At 35.8% G+C, this 14,931-nt stretch overlaps 1 protein-coding gene across 2 annotated transcripts in view; it reads right to left on the bottom strand.

Annotated features, from left to right (window-relative positions):
* bnc2 (basonuclin zinc finger protein 2) overlaps positions 1-14,931 on the bottom strand; it is a gene marked incomplete at its 5' end in the record, with an annotated part of 81,092 nt that overhangs the window by 34,876 nt on the left and 31,285 nt on the right. For both annotated transcript variants that reach the window (XM_026271901.1, XM_026271910.1), the window contains 2 exon segments: positions 4,612-4,847; positions 7,305-7,407. In XM_026271901.1, coding sequence (XP_026127686.1) covers positions 4,612-4,847; positions 7,305-7,407 — 339 coding nt within the window.

The following is a 14,931-nucleotide window of genomic DNA, read 5'->3' as shown; positions in this document are numbered from 1 at the left end:
AAAATTAAACAATGCTGCAATCCATTGCAACTCCTAGAGTCTCATTCACCTTCTCAAAAACTGATTCTATTTTCTTTTCTTTTTTTCATTAGATTTTTGTTTTTAATATTTAGAAATGTTGGAATGTTCTAACATACACTCCATTCAGCATCTGTGTCTCAAATTTTTACGTCATATTTACATAATTATATGTTACAAATTAAAGTAAAAAAAAATAAAAAATACAAAGAGTGCTTTTGTTACAAACTACTTCAAAAGCATGGTGAGCTTATCAACAAAACATTGTTTGTAAATGCTTATCAACAAAATATTACACAATAAACACTTAATGAGTTAAATACAATTGCCATGCTACTCTCCAGAATTCCACAGTATTCCCTAATATATTTAGACTTATTTTATCCCTCTAAAAAGCACTGATTTTCTAAGTTTTTTTTTTTTTTTTACAGTTCAGATTGATACTGGCTAATCACAACCAAATAGTTATCTAGTTATATTTTATTGCTGTGAATATAAAGTAGGTTAACACATCTATGTTTTTATACATGTGTATAAATGGAGCTCATTCAGTTGTAATTTATTTTATTTTCTATCAAATCTGATGTAGTATAAGTGAGTTTTTTTGTTTATTTTTAAATAATATTTCTGCCTTTATTTCAGTATGTGTGTATTTGTTTGTTTGTTGAATGGTTAAAGTTGTAGGGTACACAAAGCATATACATGTGTCATATTTTAAAATAATTACTCTGAAATTTTGTGTGTCTCACTTTAAACAGTGTTAATTGTATATTATACAACTGTGGGGAAAAGTATTATTGATATAGCATTATTTGATTTAGAAATAAATAATGGACTGAAACTGCATTAACTGGAATGGGAGCATATATACGAATATATACATATATACGAATGCCATATATTATAAGACTGGTTATGTATTTGTGCATTTCGGGATGCTTTTCCCACTAACAGATATCTCAAGATTAAAAAAAATAAAAATTAAAAATGTTACGAGTGGAAACTATTCAGAATCAGAGAAAAAGGTAAAGAAAGAAGAGCAGACAGGAGAGGTACAATGCTGGCGTATCTGATGTGTAGAGTGTCAAGATTCCACAGCGAAATCACCATTGTGTGTGTGTGTGTGTGTGTGATCTAGCAGATGATAACTGCACCAGAGAAAACTATGACAAGCAACGGGTTTGACTTCTGAGAGAAAGCGTTGTTGACTTATTAGTGGTGACAGGTATGCTATCTGGGAGACAGCTCGACAGCAGGCGGAAGGAAACAGAGCGAGTGAAGAGAGCAGAAGGGGATTATTCATAAAGCTCAGAGTTTAACAATGACCCGTGAACACTCTGACTCAATAAAGAACAGAACACATCACACTGCTTTACCACTGTGGCACCATGTGACTGCCAGAAACAAAGCGCTGACACATGGGAAAACACATGGGAAAATCTAATCAATTATAAAGAATAATTACACTTATTCAGACAACATCGGAATAGGTGTACTGTCAGAAAAACAAAATCAGAAAATTACAGAAAGCAAATCTCTAAATGTTCCTCTATCTCAAGAACATTCTGAAATGCTGTAAAATAATGAGATATTTATTTTTATTAACACAAGGGCCTATTGTTACAGATAAAGCTTAATGAGCAGAGCTTTTAAACAAGCATTTTATTAGAGCAAGCTATTTATTTGAGAATCATGTTTCTAGGCTGCATATGGAAAACAAATGAAGACATACAAAAATTATTTACACTACATTACCCTGTAGTTTTTCCCGATGACCAGTTACTGAGTCACAGGTTTGGATGACATTTATTTAACCCAAAAAACCCGCTGGTCTAGCTGCCTTAGATCCTTCATTTTTTTTTTTTTTAAGTTGGCCATATCGATTATAGCTTGAGCCTCTAACATACATTTGAAATCTATCCATATCTACAGTGGTTCTATCTACAGTTCATCATTTAGTTTCATCAAAGCAGTTGTAAAGGTTATGAATGATATTTATAACGCCTTAGATTCACAACAATTTTGTGCAGCAATTTTTACTGATCTCGCTAAAGCTTTTGATACATTTTGATCATTATTCTGTTATTCAGATCACAAAGTATTGGGGAATTTAATTTAAATTTGTCGAACAACAACTATCTGAGTCACTAATGGTTAACAATGGTGTTCCTCAAGGCTCCGTGTTGGCTTCAACCCTGTTTTCAGTTTCTATTTAAGATATTCTGCAGGCTATCTGTAGTAAGAAAACCTAGATTAATCTATACGTAGATGAAACCATTCTTTACTCTATATGACCCTTGTATGATAAGGTTTTAATATATTTACAATTTGAATAAGTTAAACCTTGTCTTAAATAGCACGAAAGTAGCAACCTATCCTTGAATAGGTCATACTGTATAAATATTGTGGAATTTGCTTGATAGCTTTTAAACTTTCTCTGATTATATAATCCTCAGAAGAAAGTTAAATCTAGTTGCTTGTATCACAATGGATATATGTTTACCACGTCAGTCAAGAAATATCTTGTTGAATCCATTATTGTACTGTTATTTGACTATGGCTATGTGGTGAATAAAAATGAATGCCAATGTGTTCTAGAGCAATTAGATATGTTATCATGGAGCTATTAGATTGATTACTAATGCTCCTTACAGAACATATCCTCATGAATTATATATATATATTTTTAATTAGACAGGAACTGTTTATGGCAGTTCTGCTTTCAGATTTACTGCTCCAAATGATTGTAAATTAGAAACATATATTTATTTGGATGTGTATATTGGGTTGGATATATATATATATATATATATATATATATATATATATATATATATATATATATATATATATATATATATATATATATATACACACACACACACACACACACACACACACACACGCACGCACACACACACACACACACACAGATACAAATGCACTAGTGTGCGCATGCATACATAAACAATCACTTTGTGTCTTTCCCTGTTCTCATTCTTTCTCTCTTCCACACCTCTTTCTTGTCTTTTTTGCATGAAATATTTATGAGTGTAGAATTAAGATTCTTGCGCACATGCTCCTGCTGGCACCTTCTGTGGGTTGTGACATCATGTGTCAAGGCTCTGATTAACAGTGCTCAACACTCTGCCTCCAGACTGACAGACAGATGAGGTCGAGAGGAGAGCGAGCAGGTAAATAACAAGAAAACAACTCCAAAAAAGAAGAACAGGCATACAACAGACAGTATGGGAATGAGCGAGAGAGAGAGAGAGAGAGAGAGAGAGAGAGAGAGAGAGAGAGAGAGCATTCATTAGTGCAGCTGCAAGAGTTGAAGTGTCGGGTTCTTTGTCAGTCCTGAATCAGACATCTTACCTGCATTTTGTTAAGAACCGAATAAGGAAAAGTGCAAACTTTTTTTCTGGCCAATGGTAGAAGTTTATATTTAGCATTTATGTACTTTAGTTAGCATTTTCAGCAATTCATTAAGGTAGATGGGGTGGACGCCAAGATTCAAAAGCTATAAATTCAGCCATCTTTTACAGTCTAAAGGCTGAACTACAATTATATTAGAGTAGTATTGCATACAAAATGAATTATTTTCAAAAGTGATACTAATATCAATGATATGAGCCCGAATGCCTGAAGTTTTCCTCCTACTGTACTCCCCGACATCTGGAACAATATTACAAACTAAAGACGACAACCCAATGTCCTTACTTGACTGCAAACCCACAAAAATTCTGGACTCTGCTGAGAGACATGATTTAATTCTCAAATTTCAGACTACATCAGTATTTTGCCATTTCATATTTAATGTCTGGGGGATTTTCCGATAAGCGATCAGGGGCAGAGTGACGAGAAACACAAACAGACTTTGTGCACACAACAAATGACTGTAAAACTGTAAAAAAAAAAAAAAAAAAAAAAAACTGCAGCCTTCCACAATTCCTTCCAGTCCAACGATTTGAGAAAAAGTGTGCGAGAGGGAGAGATTTACTCACAGAAGCCATTTCCTCGTACAAGGCCTCAAAACCGCCTTCAAGCTCAGCATGCTGTTCCACTTAGGCATGGTCTCCAAACCAAAGCCATCCACCTCGCTCTGCTATTGGCGTTGGACACACAAGGCTAACCACAAGCACATGTTCAGTTGCTCTTAACTAATTCATACAGGAACACTTTGGTTTTGTTGCGAACCCAAAAGCCCTGTACCTTTGATTAAGAAATGTGTCTGATTCCAATTAAAGGAGTGAGAGGGAGGGAAAGCATCATGGCGGATCTATCGTCTGCTATTGGCTGCAGTCGTGACAGATTTCTTATCACACTCATTTTCTTCCCTCGGTTTATTTATTTATTCTCTCTTTTCTCTGGCAGAAAAGGAGGGAATGTTATTGTGTGCAGATAAACAGACAAATGCACAGAACTGAAAATCCATGGTTCACAGGTTATTTTATGCATGGCTTTTAACATTCTTGTCTAGATATGAAAATTTAATTATGTATTAAAATTATATAGGGAACATATGAAAGTTCATTTTTGAAACGGCATCAGCTAGGCCATCTAGTTAGTTTTTTCTTGTCGTTTGTAACGTACCTGTAGTATGTATCCTCTGACGTAGTCTCTGAGGGTCCAGCCCAGGCCGTGGAGGATGTGCAGAACCTCCTCCTGTTTGAGAACACTGAAGAGACGGTCCAGCAGGATCTTCAGTCTGACAGGAACAGCCTGTGTCCCGTACAGCATCAGACTGCTGATGTCAAACACCACGTTGGACTGTACGATCTCCACCTGCGTCGGGTGGTAGAGATGCTGTGTGCTCAGCTTGTCTAGAGCTACAATCAGAAAAACACACACAATTATTATCTTTGTTACTAATAATAAATGCATACTATTTCAGATTTTCTTTTCATTAGAAGGCTTATATTTAAATACTTGAATACACTATGCATTAGATAGGAAGTATATTTACATAATGTGTGCTTTAATGGCTCTCCACTTCAATTATTTGTTTGTCTAATATTAACATGTAATGTGTAGCGTGGACAGATATTGATATGCACATATAAAATGTTAACTATCTTCTGTGAAAACGCTAACACATCAGAGAGAAATCTTAAGTGCATGAGATTATGATCAAAGGGCAGAGAAATAACTCAGGCTTTAAATCTCCAACACAAAGCTGGTCATAGCAAGGCACCCATAACATAAGATAAATGTGCTGTATTGTCTTTGATTTGAAGCATATTATTGATCTGTGAACTGTGTCCACACACACGCGTTCTTTATTTTGCTGATTTTCCTTGTGAACCAAATGCACTTAGATAATGATGCTTGTCTGAAGAAATTGACAGTGGCATCAGTGTAATCCCTTTCTCTTTCTTCTCCAAACTCTCACTCGCTCTATGACTTTGTCTGTGTGACACCTGTTTTTTTCCCCTCAGTCCAGGAATGACTTTTGTGCTGACTGGGTCTTTGCCCGACAACAGACCCTGCTAGACACGAACATAATAAAAAATGAAGAACTACTTGTCAGAATGGCTGCCAACACTACAGACAAAATGAGAACACTATGGCAGAGAGGAGTGAGAAGAAGAGGAGGAGAGGAAGGATAGCGGCTGACAGTTCTCAGTGAAATTAAGACTAGGCGAAGGGCCCCTGTGATGGTCCCTTTAGGCCTGTCTCTTTTCCTTTCATCCCAACCCAACAGGTGTTTTCTTTTGTCTCTCTATGAATCCAACTGTCTTTTTCTCCCTCTGTCTTTCCTTACTTAACTCTATCCTTTCTGACTGTCATCTCTTTCATTTGATGTTTGCACCAGAACCTCAGCTACTTTTTGACCTTTCTATACTTTCTTTTTTTTCTTGGTGTAATGAAATAAGTGAGAAGACCATTATCAGAGAATTAAAAGCTGCTCGTATGAAGACACAGAGGCGCACAGGGAATGGATCTGCGAGTCAGAACACATCGACTGGATAAAGAGGCAGGTTTATGAGGAGCAATAACTTCACTGGGCTCAGATGAGAGAGAAGGGGACCAGATAAAAGGACAGATAAAGACGGATCGAGTGAAGACCATCGCTCCTGCACACACACACACACACACACACACACACACACACGCCAGCGAGAGTTTACCTGATCACAAAGCATCATTTAATTCATTCAACCCATCAGACAGATGAAGTTCTACTTTAACTGCTGCACTGGAACCACAGTAACTTCCCAAATCATGACAAAGGAAAACCCTTTTCTTGCTTCTTTTTTAATTATATATATTTTTGTAACTAAATGATGGAATTCCTGACCATATTCTCTATTTTCACTTAGTGATTTTTGCGTTCTTTGGCTACAGCAATTAACAAATAGAAACATTTGGTATGTAAGTGTTATTAATGTCAAATAATAAATCCACGACTAAATCAGCTTTATAGCTGATTATGAATCATCTGAAAGCATCACTGTGCATTAAAATTAGTGTTTAATGAAAATCAAAGATATGTGTATTGAAAAAAGAAATGTGAGTGTATTGAAAAGGATGTAAGAAATGTATTGAATAACAAACCCATGAATTACAATTAGTATTAATAAAAAATAAAAAAAAATCGATGAATCTAATTTAATCTATGAATACTAAATTAATGCAATTAATAAGCAGATTCTATTGTATTTATGATCGATCAGTTTCCAATCATTATTTATTTCAATTTGACTCATTTACTTCATTTGAAAGACAACATTTGATTCTGTTTATTTTGTGTCACTTCTGGTTCAGATTCATTTCAGAGTAATACATCATTTGAAACTAAGCTACACTTTACAATCTTAATATACATAAAACATTCTGCAATCACTTCACTGTTAGGCAATATTTATTTTGTTCACCGTGGAACACAAAATGAGTTTCTGAATACATTGTGACTCAAACATGGCTATAAAATAAACCACAAGGGTAAACACATAAAACCACATAAAAGTCAATGTACATTTTTGTTTTGCCTGTTATCTTTTTATTGTTGAAAATGCTCAGGTTTGAGGATAGGGTTTAGGAATATTTTAATAAAATACATAATAACATACATCATTTTTTTATTTTTATTTTGTAAATAATTTTAAATATGAATCATTTTTATAATGTAGTGTAATAATGTTGTTTTAGATGCTGTTAGTCCATATGGCAGGTTTAAGCATCTATTCATATGTATGATTTCACGCCTGTAAATGCTATTTATAAATACCGATGTATTGCTTACACACACACACACACACACACACACACCGTCGGATACTCACCATGAGCGACCCATCCATGCTTGCACTGGTCACATGTTCGTAAGTGGATCTTTCCAGGCTGGAAACACTCACATGTGCAGTTTACCAGAGTACAGCGGATGGCCTGAAAATCACAAGCAAATTATCATCACTGAACAATTCTCAAACTGTGATTATTAGCCTATTTATGATTAATTAAACATGAATAACCATATCATTTGTTAAATCATGCAGTCTTTTAGTTAAAGACAACATTCTTTGCAATAAATATCCCAAAATACCCCAAAAGGTTTTCAGTCAAAGATGTGGTCACTTATTAATGTAAATTGTCTGAAACGAATGCAGTCATGCTCGTGTCGGACTGTCAAGCTGACTGACGTTGTGCTAACAAGGCGTCCGCTTCTCTGTCTTGTGCCATATTCATGTAGGGGCATTTAGATGAGCTCTTCCTTCCTCTCACCTGAAACCTGGCCTGCTTTTGCCCCATTTGAATTTCCTTTGTTTTGACAAAAGCTGCCATTACTCGACGTGAAGACTTAACCGGAGATGAACCCAAAAGCTTTTAGCGATGAGGGGTTAAGTGTCCCAACGCCTGGCAGGACAACACAATGGCATTGTGTGATAAGACGTCTCCTTAATCACTGCGCCACTGAACGTCTCCGGCAGGAGGAAACGTGTTCCCTCACACCTCGCCTGACAGGGTCCACAGATGATGAATTTAAAAATGAAAAAATAAAATAAAATGTGTCTTCCTGATTGTTATCTTTTCCAGCATTCTATAATAATATAATAATAACATTGTGTATTTTCAGTGGCGAGCAGTGACTTCTTTAACAGGGTTTGCTATCGAACTGATCGGAGAACACAAATATGAAACACGAGGCGGTGTGGATCTAAAAGCAGGGCTGTTGCTGTAGTGAAAGGCATCAACACATTTGCAATAAATTCTGTGCTGAATAATTTTATAAACCAACTTTTTTGTAATGTGTATTTGATGTTGATTTAATTTTACACAATAATAACATATAAATTATCTTTTGGGGTAAATTTCTCAGCCAAATTTGATGCATGATTAATTTGTGATTAAGCAGATTAATTAATCACCATCATAACTGGAGACAAGACAAGACAGAACAGAGCTCAAGTCAGGTCAGTAACTCAGCAACTTTTATTCAGATGGGCTTTTAAAATTGTTTATTAACAATTATTATTATTATTTTTATTATTATTATTATTATTATTATAGAATAAAAATTAAAAAAATCGATAAAGCTGAAAAATTACTCCGAATCAATCATTGAAACAAAATAACTGCTGCTATGACATCAGTTTACAAGCCATGCTGACTTATGGGCAATGTGGTCTAAACATGTATGATTCATTGAAGAATGAGGCCTATTGTATCGCAGTCATTTATCACATAAGCCATGATAAATGAGAGAGAGAGAGAGAGAGAGAGAGAGAGAGGGGGAGAGAGAGAGAGAGATAAAGCAGGAACACTAAGGGAAATAGAAACATCAAATGTGGGGTCTGACAACTTATGTAATAGTTATTTTTTTTGTTTAATTAACAGATCAGCAGTGTCAATGCTGCTCTTTTTTCATACTGTACATTTACATTAATGGCATACGCTTAAAACAATAAACAACAACAGATCACGTGTCCTTCTAAGGTACTAATGCACAACAGTATGAAACAGCAGCTAAAGGTTTCCTCCCTTCACTCCACGAGGAGAAGATGCTAAAATACTGAACGATTACCAGCTGAACCTGTAGCTGAGATCTTAAAGCATCATTCTAGCCATCTCTATTGATTCCTGTGTTTGTTACATTTACACACACACACACACACACACACACACACACACACACCAACATTGCTGACATCAGGTCACTGGCAAACACTAAAAGCATCTTGTTCTCTTTACCACCACAATTTGTGATTTGATCTTATTCATGGCTTAGCTTTCAAAAGGCTGTCAATATTCTGCCATAAATGCACTGGCAGTGTGTGCTGGAAAACATGTGACAAAGAGACAGGCAGGGCACTATGATTATTACACATTATTATACAGCAACTTATAATAAATTATATATATGTAATTTACTCTCTCTTGGAGTTGATTTTACTGAGACTCAAGAGCAGCATTTCATTCCATATATCCAGTATAAAGTGTATATTCATTTGTAAAGTTTCCGTGTTAATTTTGTGCATTTGGATTGACATTGTAACATACAACATACAAGACAATTTGTAAAATACAAATGCTGATAAAATATAAAATGTGAACCTTTTTTTATGCATATGCAACTTTAGAGATGTACAAATCTTTTAATACTCTGAGCTTCAGAATGAGATTATTTAATATCAAATGTTTTTAATCAATGTGATGGCATTATAAAAAGCATTTAGTTGATGTAATTTACTAAAAATAACACTATTTATTGAATGTTCTATCAGTATAGAAGGATTCATAAACATTTAGAATGGTTTACATGTGTACAGCTGTTCACGGTTCAGATGATGATACTGTAAGAATCAAGGAACTCGTGCGCTGGAGCTGGACACGACTGACACTTCCTCATCATTCCCTTTACGGAGTTGTTTTCATGCATCTCTTTGACTTACTCTCTTTCCCACTAACTGTTTTACATTTTTAACAATGACTAATTATGATTTGCTTTAAAAATGAAAACAAATCATTGAGTTGATGATCATCATTGTAGAGTAATTTTACACAACATAAAGAGAGATAAATAAATAATAAAAAGTCAGATTTTCTCCAGGCTTTGGCCCTTCCATGCTTTCCTCAGTGGGATTGCATCTGTGATATTACAGTGAAACCGTGTGCTACTGACCCGAGGCCTGAATACTGATATCACACAGACTGCGTATGTTAAACAAGCCTTAGTTACAGCTGGAATAGATACTGTAATATTCAGCTGAATCGCTAAGATTTCTCATTAATAACCTACTCATCTTCTGAGACATTGATTTAATTATTGCTTACACTTTACAATAAGGTCTCCGTTAATCAATGTACACATTTGTTTCTGTATTTAATATTTTTTGTTAATGTTAGTTTATAGAAAACTATGTGTGCCATTGGTAATCATATCTGTGCTGATATGAAACTATAACACACAACTACGAGCATGATATTGCGTTTATACACCAGTTTGACAGCGCAAATGTGTAAATAAATAAACATTTTGTATGCAGAACTACTTCCTTCCGCCACAGACTCAAATCTGTTTTACAGTTTAACAGATAAACTCAAGATGGGTTACTAATTCAAGAATGTTGCTTTAGAATATTATAAGAGAGATTATAAGAGATTATTAGAGTGATCGAGTGTGATTAGCTGCATCTGATACAGCATTCATTCTTCAGATCAATCTCATATTCACAATAAAACTTTAGACTGAATGTCCGCTGAAGAAAGCGATATCTTTGTTGTACTATCTTTCATCTGTTCGGGGTGATCTGTGACAGCACTACTCACTCTGCTTGTTGTTGTCGAAAGTAAAAATTAACTTATTTGTTTACAATTCTGTTTCAGTCTCTTTCAATATAAAAGTCTTACAGTGGAGGGTTAGGTCTCTTATCGGAATAATATAACTAAAATCACCATCACAAACACACACACCATTTCCTAAAAACTATTTATATAAAATATTACTTACTGAACAATAATGTTTAATGTTAAAGTTGAAAGCACTGATATAGGAGTCACAGATTACTTGAAATACACTAGTCATTTTTTATACAAGAAACAAATATAGGTGCACTCATAATACAATTGGTATATTTTCACCAATAAGGACAAAGGTTAAGTTAAAGGTAGAAAAATAAGTACAGACAAATGCTGATTTCTGATTGGAGGAATTGAGTGTGTTACAATTGCCCCGTGTAATTAACTTCATTAACTTCTTGCTTTTCTGTTTTCTATAATGTATTATGTTAACTATGAGCCACAATAAAAGTATTTAGAATAATACTTATTGAGAATTGAATAGTGAACATTTGTGGCCTGTAGAGCACCATCCTCTCTGGCTCTAGGTCTGAGCCTGTTCTAGTCAGCCAGTTTGTTCCATCAACTCTAATAATTCTGCTTCGCTATTCACATCAGTGCAGACAGGTCCAGCTAAACACAGAGCACAGTGAGCATCAGTCAGAGTGGACACTGAGCGGAAGAGAGAGACAAAGAGAAGTCCAGGACCACTGAGGACCCTGTGAGCTGCTCTCAAAGACTCAGCTGACAGAGATCAAACCAGTGACAGCCTGCTGCAGTATCCAGAGACATAACTGTGTTCAAAGTGCTGGAGAGAGGGGCTCGGGGGGGGCACGCGGACGCCTCGGGAGGACAGGGGAGGGAGGTGAGCCGCGTCTGCCAGCGACTGATCTTCTTTCTCTCTCTCGTTGTCTCTGTGCTGTCACCCGCTGATTGATCCAGGTGTTTTATAGCTATCTGGAGGCACAGAGCATTCAGACAAAGAGAGGCCTCTGTCAATCCTTTTGATTGGGGCTGCACATTCCTGAGCCAGATGGTGGACAGGCCTCCTTTGGACAACGCCAATCCACATACTCTCCCCAGCACTCAGGAGAGCTGCTGCGCGTGTGTGTGTGTGTGTGTGTGCTTCCTCTCGGCTCAGACAGCGCAGGTCAATCTTTACACGCATTCACAATGCTATAGAGAAAAAGGTGGCCTATTATGCTCTTTAAAAACTTTCAAAGTAAAAGGGGGGGAAAGTTTTGAAAACCCCAAAAACGTGAAAGCAGTTCAGTTCTCGTAAAATAGCATAATAATAATAATATCAGTGATATCAACTATAAATACTAAATAAAACTCTTCATCAGTCACACACACACACACACACACACACGTTTGTTTCTCTATCTTAGTGAGAACATTGCATGGGCTTCCATTGATTTTCTATCAGCTAACCAACCCCAAACCCTAAACTTGCCGATCAAAAAAACATGAGCAGAGCACTAGATTTACATCGACAGCATCTTTCAGCTGATTTATAATCCTTTGTGACTTGTGACGACCTGTCAGATGAAGCACTAGTGCGTCGTCAAAGTATTTCACAATAAAAGTGAGGACATTTAGTCTTCAAATCAAAACGTATACCTCACAGAGTGACCCTCACGGCCAACACACACACACACACACACACACACTCTATTGACCCCTGGATGAACTTCGACCCACAGATGAATTTATGAAATAGTACAGAGAAAAGTAGTGAGCAAAAATAGTTACTACATAGCACTACGCAAAATACATAGTTACTCATTCATTAATTATCATTTATGTATAATAAATATATATAATAAATATAAATGTTGAATATTTAATTAAATAATAAGTAATTTACCTGGCCAGGAATTATTTCAAGTATTTATAAAATAATGATGTTAGAATGAGAAGCTATTCTCAGCTGGGCCAACAAGAGACCAAATGTGTCAATTAAAATATAAATATGGATCAACATAATAATATAATGGATCAATAAGTAATTACTGTGTGTGTGTGTGTGTGTGTGTGTGTGTGTGAAGGTTCAGAGAAAGAATGACTGTGGACTTAAAGCTTTAAATCCAGTAAAAATATTTAGTTAAATATTGCAGTTAAAAATTAACTGAATATAATATTACAACTTGTTTGTAGATAATGTCTCTTGTAACTTTTGTATTTTGTGCACTTGCATATAAATATATATATTTTTACTTGTTTTAATTCTGTTTAAAAATCACTAATATAAAATAAATCCATGAATTAGACGGATATTATTTGTGCATCTTCATCAGGTGCAGAACCATTCAATGTGAAATTAGAGTCTGTTGCTATTATAACTCTTCAGTAGAAACACTTCGCAAAAATTGTAACATACAAATTATCTGGCTTTAAGTAAAAATATTTTACATCACTGAACCAAACTATATCCATATATTTTTCTCATTTTTTTTTTTTTTTTTTGGTTTGTGTTAAATCAGGTTGAAATAGCTCTTAATATTCTATCTATTAGCTGGAATCTGGAAAGGATGCACTGGGGGCATCAAGGTTAGTTTTTTTTATTTACAGCAATATGACAACAATGTATTTTTTTCTCTCTTTGTAATTTTTCTTTCTCTTTCTCTTTTTTCCCCATATAACTTAATAAACAGGCTACAAAGAAGTGTTGTATGTAGTGCTCTCTGCATGTTCCAAGTCTTCTCTTATCAGTCTTCTGCTGATAAAGTCTTATTCCCAGCAGGCTTTGCCACCTGCTCTGATTACCCCACACAGATTATGTGGGATAGCAACCAAGGTAGAGTAAACTGGACGAAGACTAATAAAACACACAGACACACCGTCAGTACTGCAAACACAGACACTCAGTAACTCTATATGAAACAAACTCACAAAGAGCAGCGGTGTTTTTCTGTGTAAATGTGGATCACAGTAGCAGCATTAGTCAGATGACAAGCATCTGCTCCCAGGTTGACCCCAGAAGGAGGGGACAGTAACATACTGAGTACACCGCACCAGCGAGGATGTGTAGACATACAGACAAGACCTCTGGGGCTTCTGGGAAATATCCTGACCTTTCACCTATACACTCCCTATAAACATATACAAGTAACTCACATTTAATCTCTTTAAATTCACCTCTTAATGAATTCTACTACTCTTGGATATTTTGAAATGCTCACTTAACTTGTATTTTATCTGGTTATTTAGTATAAGACATATGAATAAACAATGTGTTTTCTTAATTTAAACATTTGGCATGTAAAAATGACTTTCAGTGCAATGTCACTGAATGTTTTACTAGTATTGTTGTTATTATTATTATTATTATTATTTACTTTAACAAGAAAAAAATACAAAATAAGAGCATGATCGTTTTCATTTCATTAGTAAGCTGAAATATTCGCCTCATTCTGCGTGTGTGTGAGCATTACCTGTGTCTGCATGATGTACAGCTTCAGACAGCTGTCCCTCTGAGAAAGGTATTGCTCCTTTAAGACTGTGTTTCTTCATTAGCATAAAGAGCATCAGATTGTAACAGAAAGGCATGAGAAGAGTGTAGTCGAGAGTGAGCGACTCCTACATGACCACAGTGACACTGCCGTCCGTCCCTCCCTCTGCAGCGCTCCGGCGCGCTGGATACACGCTGGAATGTGTGCTCCACCAGACTCAAAGAAAGTCCATCACACTCTCTTTATCAGCACAAACAAAGTTCAGAGATAGAGAGGGGATGAAGAGGAGATGAGGGTATCAGCGTGTCACAGGTCATTCTCTGAGCGGACTGGGCTTTTTCAACCACCACAATATTGCACTAGACAAATTAATTTTGACTACTTTAAGTTTTTTGTAAGGATTAAACCTAAAACACAACCCAGTGGAACTGTTCCTCAAGAGTTAAAGCTATACAGGGTTTTTTTTTTTCATGTTTTTTTCTTTCTTCACATATGCAGCAGGGAATGTTTGCCAAGGATTTGATTGCCATCCTGCAATCGACCCGACAAAATTACCACCCTACTCTCTGGATCCTACAATGGTCCACTTCATTTGACTAAGATGGCCCAATGCAATTATACAGCTATTGACGGATGTTTGTGCGTCTTCTAGGCTGTGCAGTATTAAGTCATTAGCACT

Source organism: Carassius auratus, chromosome 1, assembly GCF_003368295.1.
Source record: "Carassius auratus strain Wakin chromosome 1, ASM336829v1, whole genome shotgun sequence".
Taxonomy (NCBI): Eukaryota; Metazoa; Chordata; class Actinopteri; order Cypriniformes; family Cyprinidae; genus Carassius; species Carassius auratus.
The sequence above is the reverse complement of the archived record's forward strand: the minus strand, read 5'-3'. Positions and strand labels throughout refer to the sequence as shown.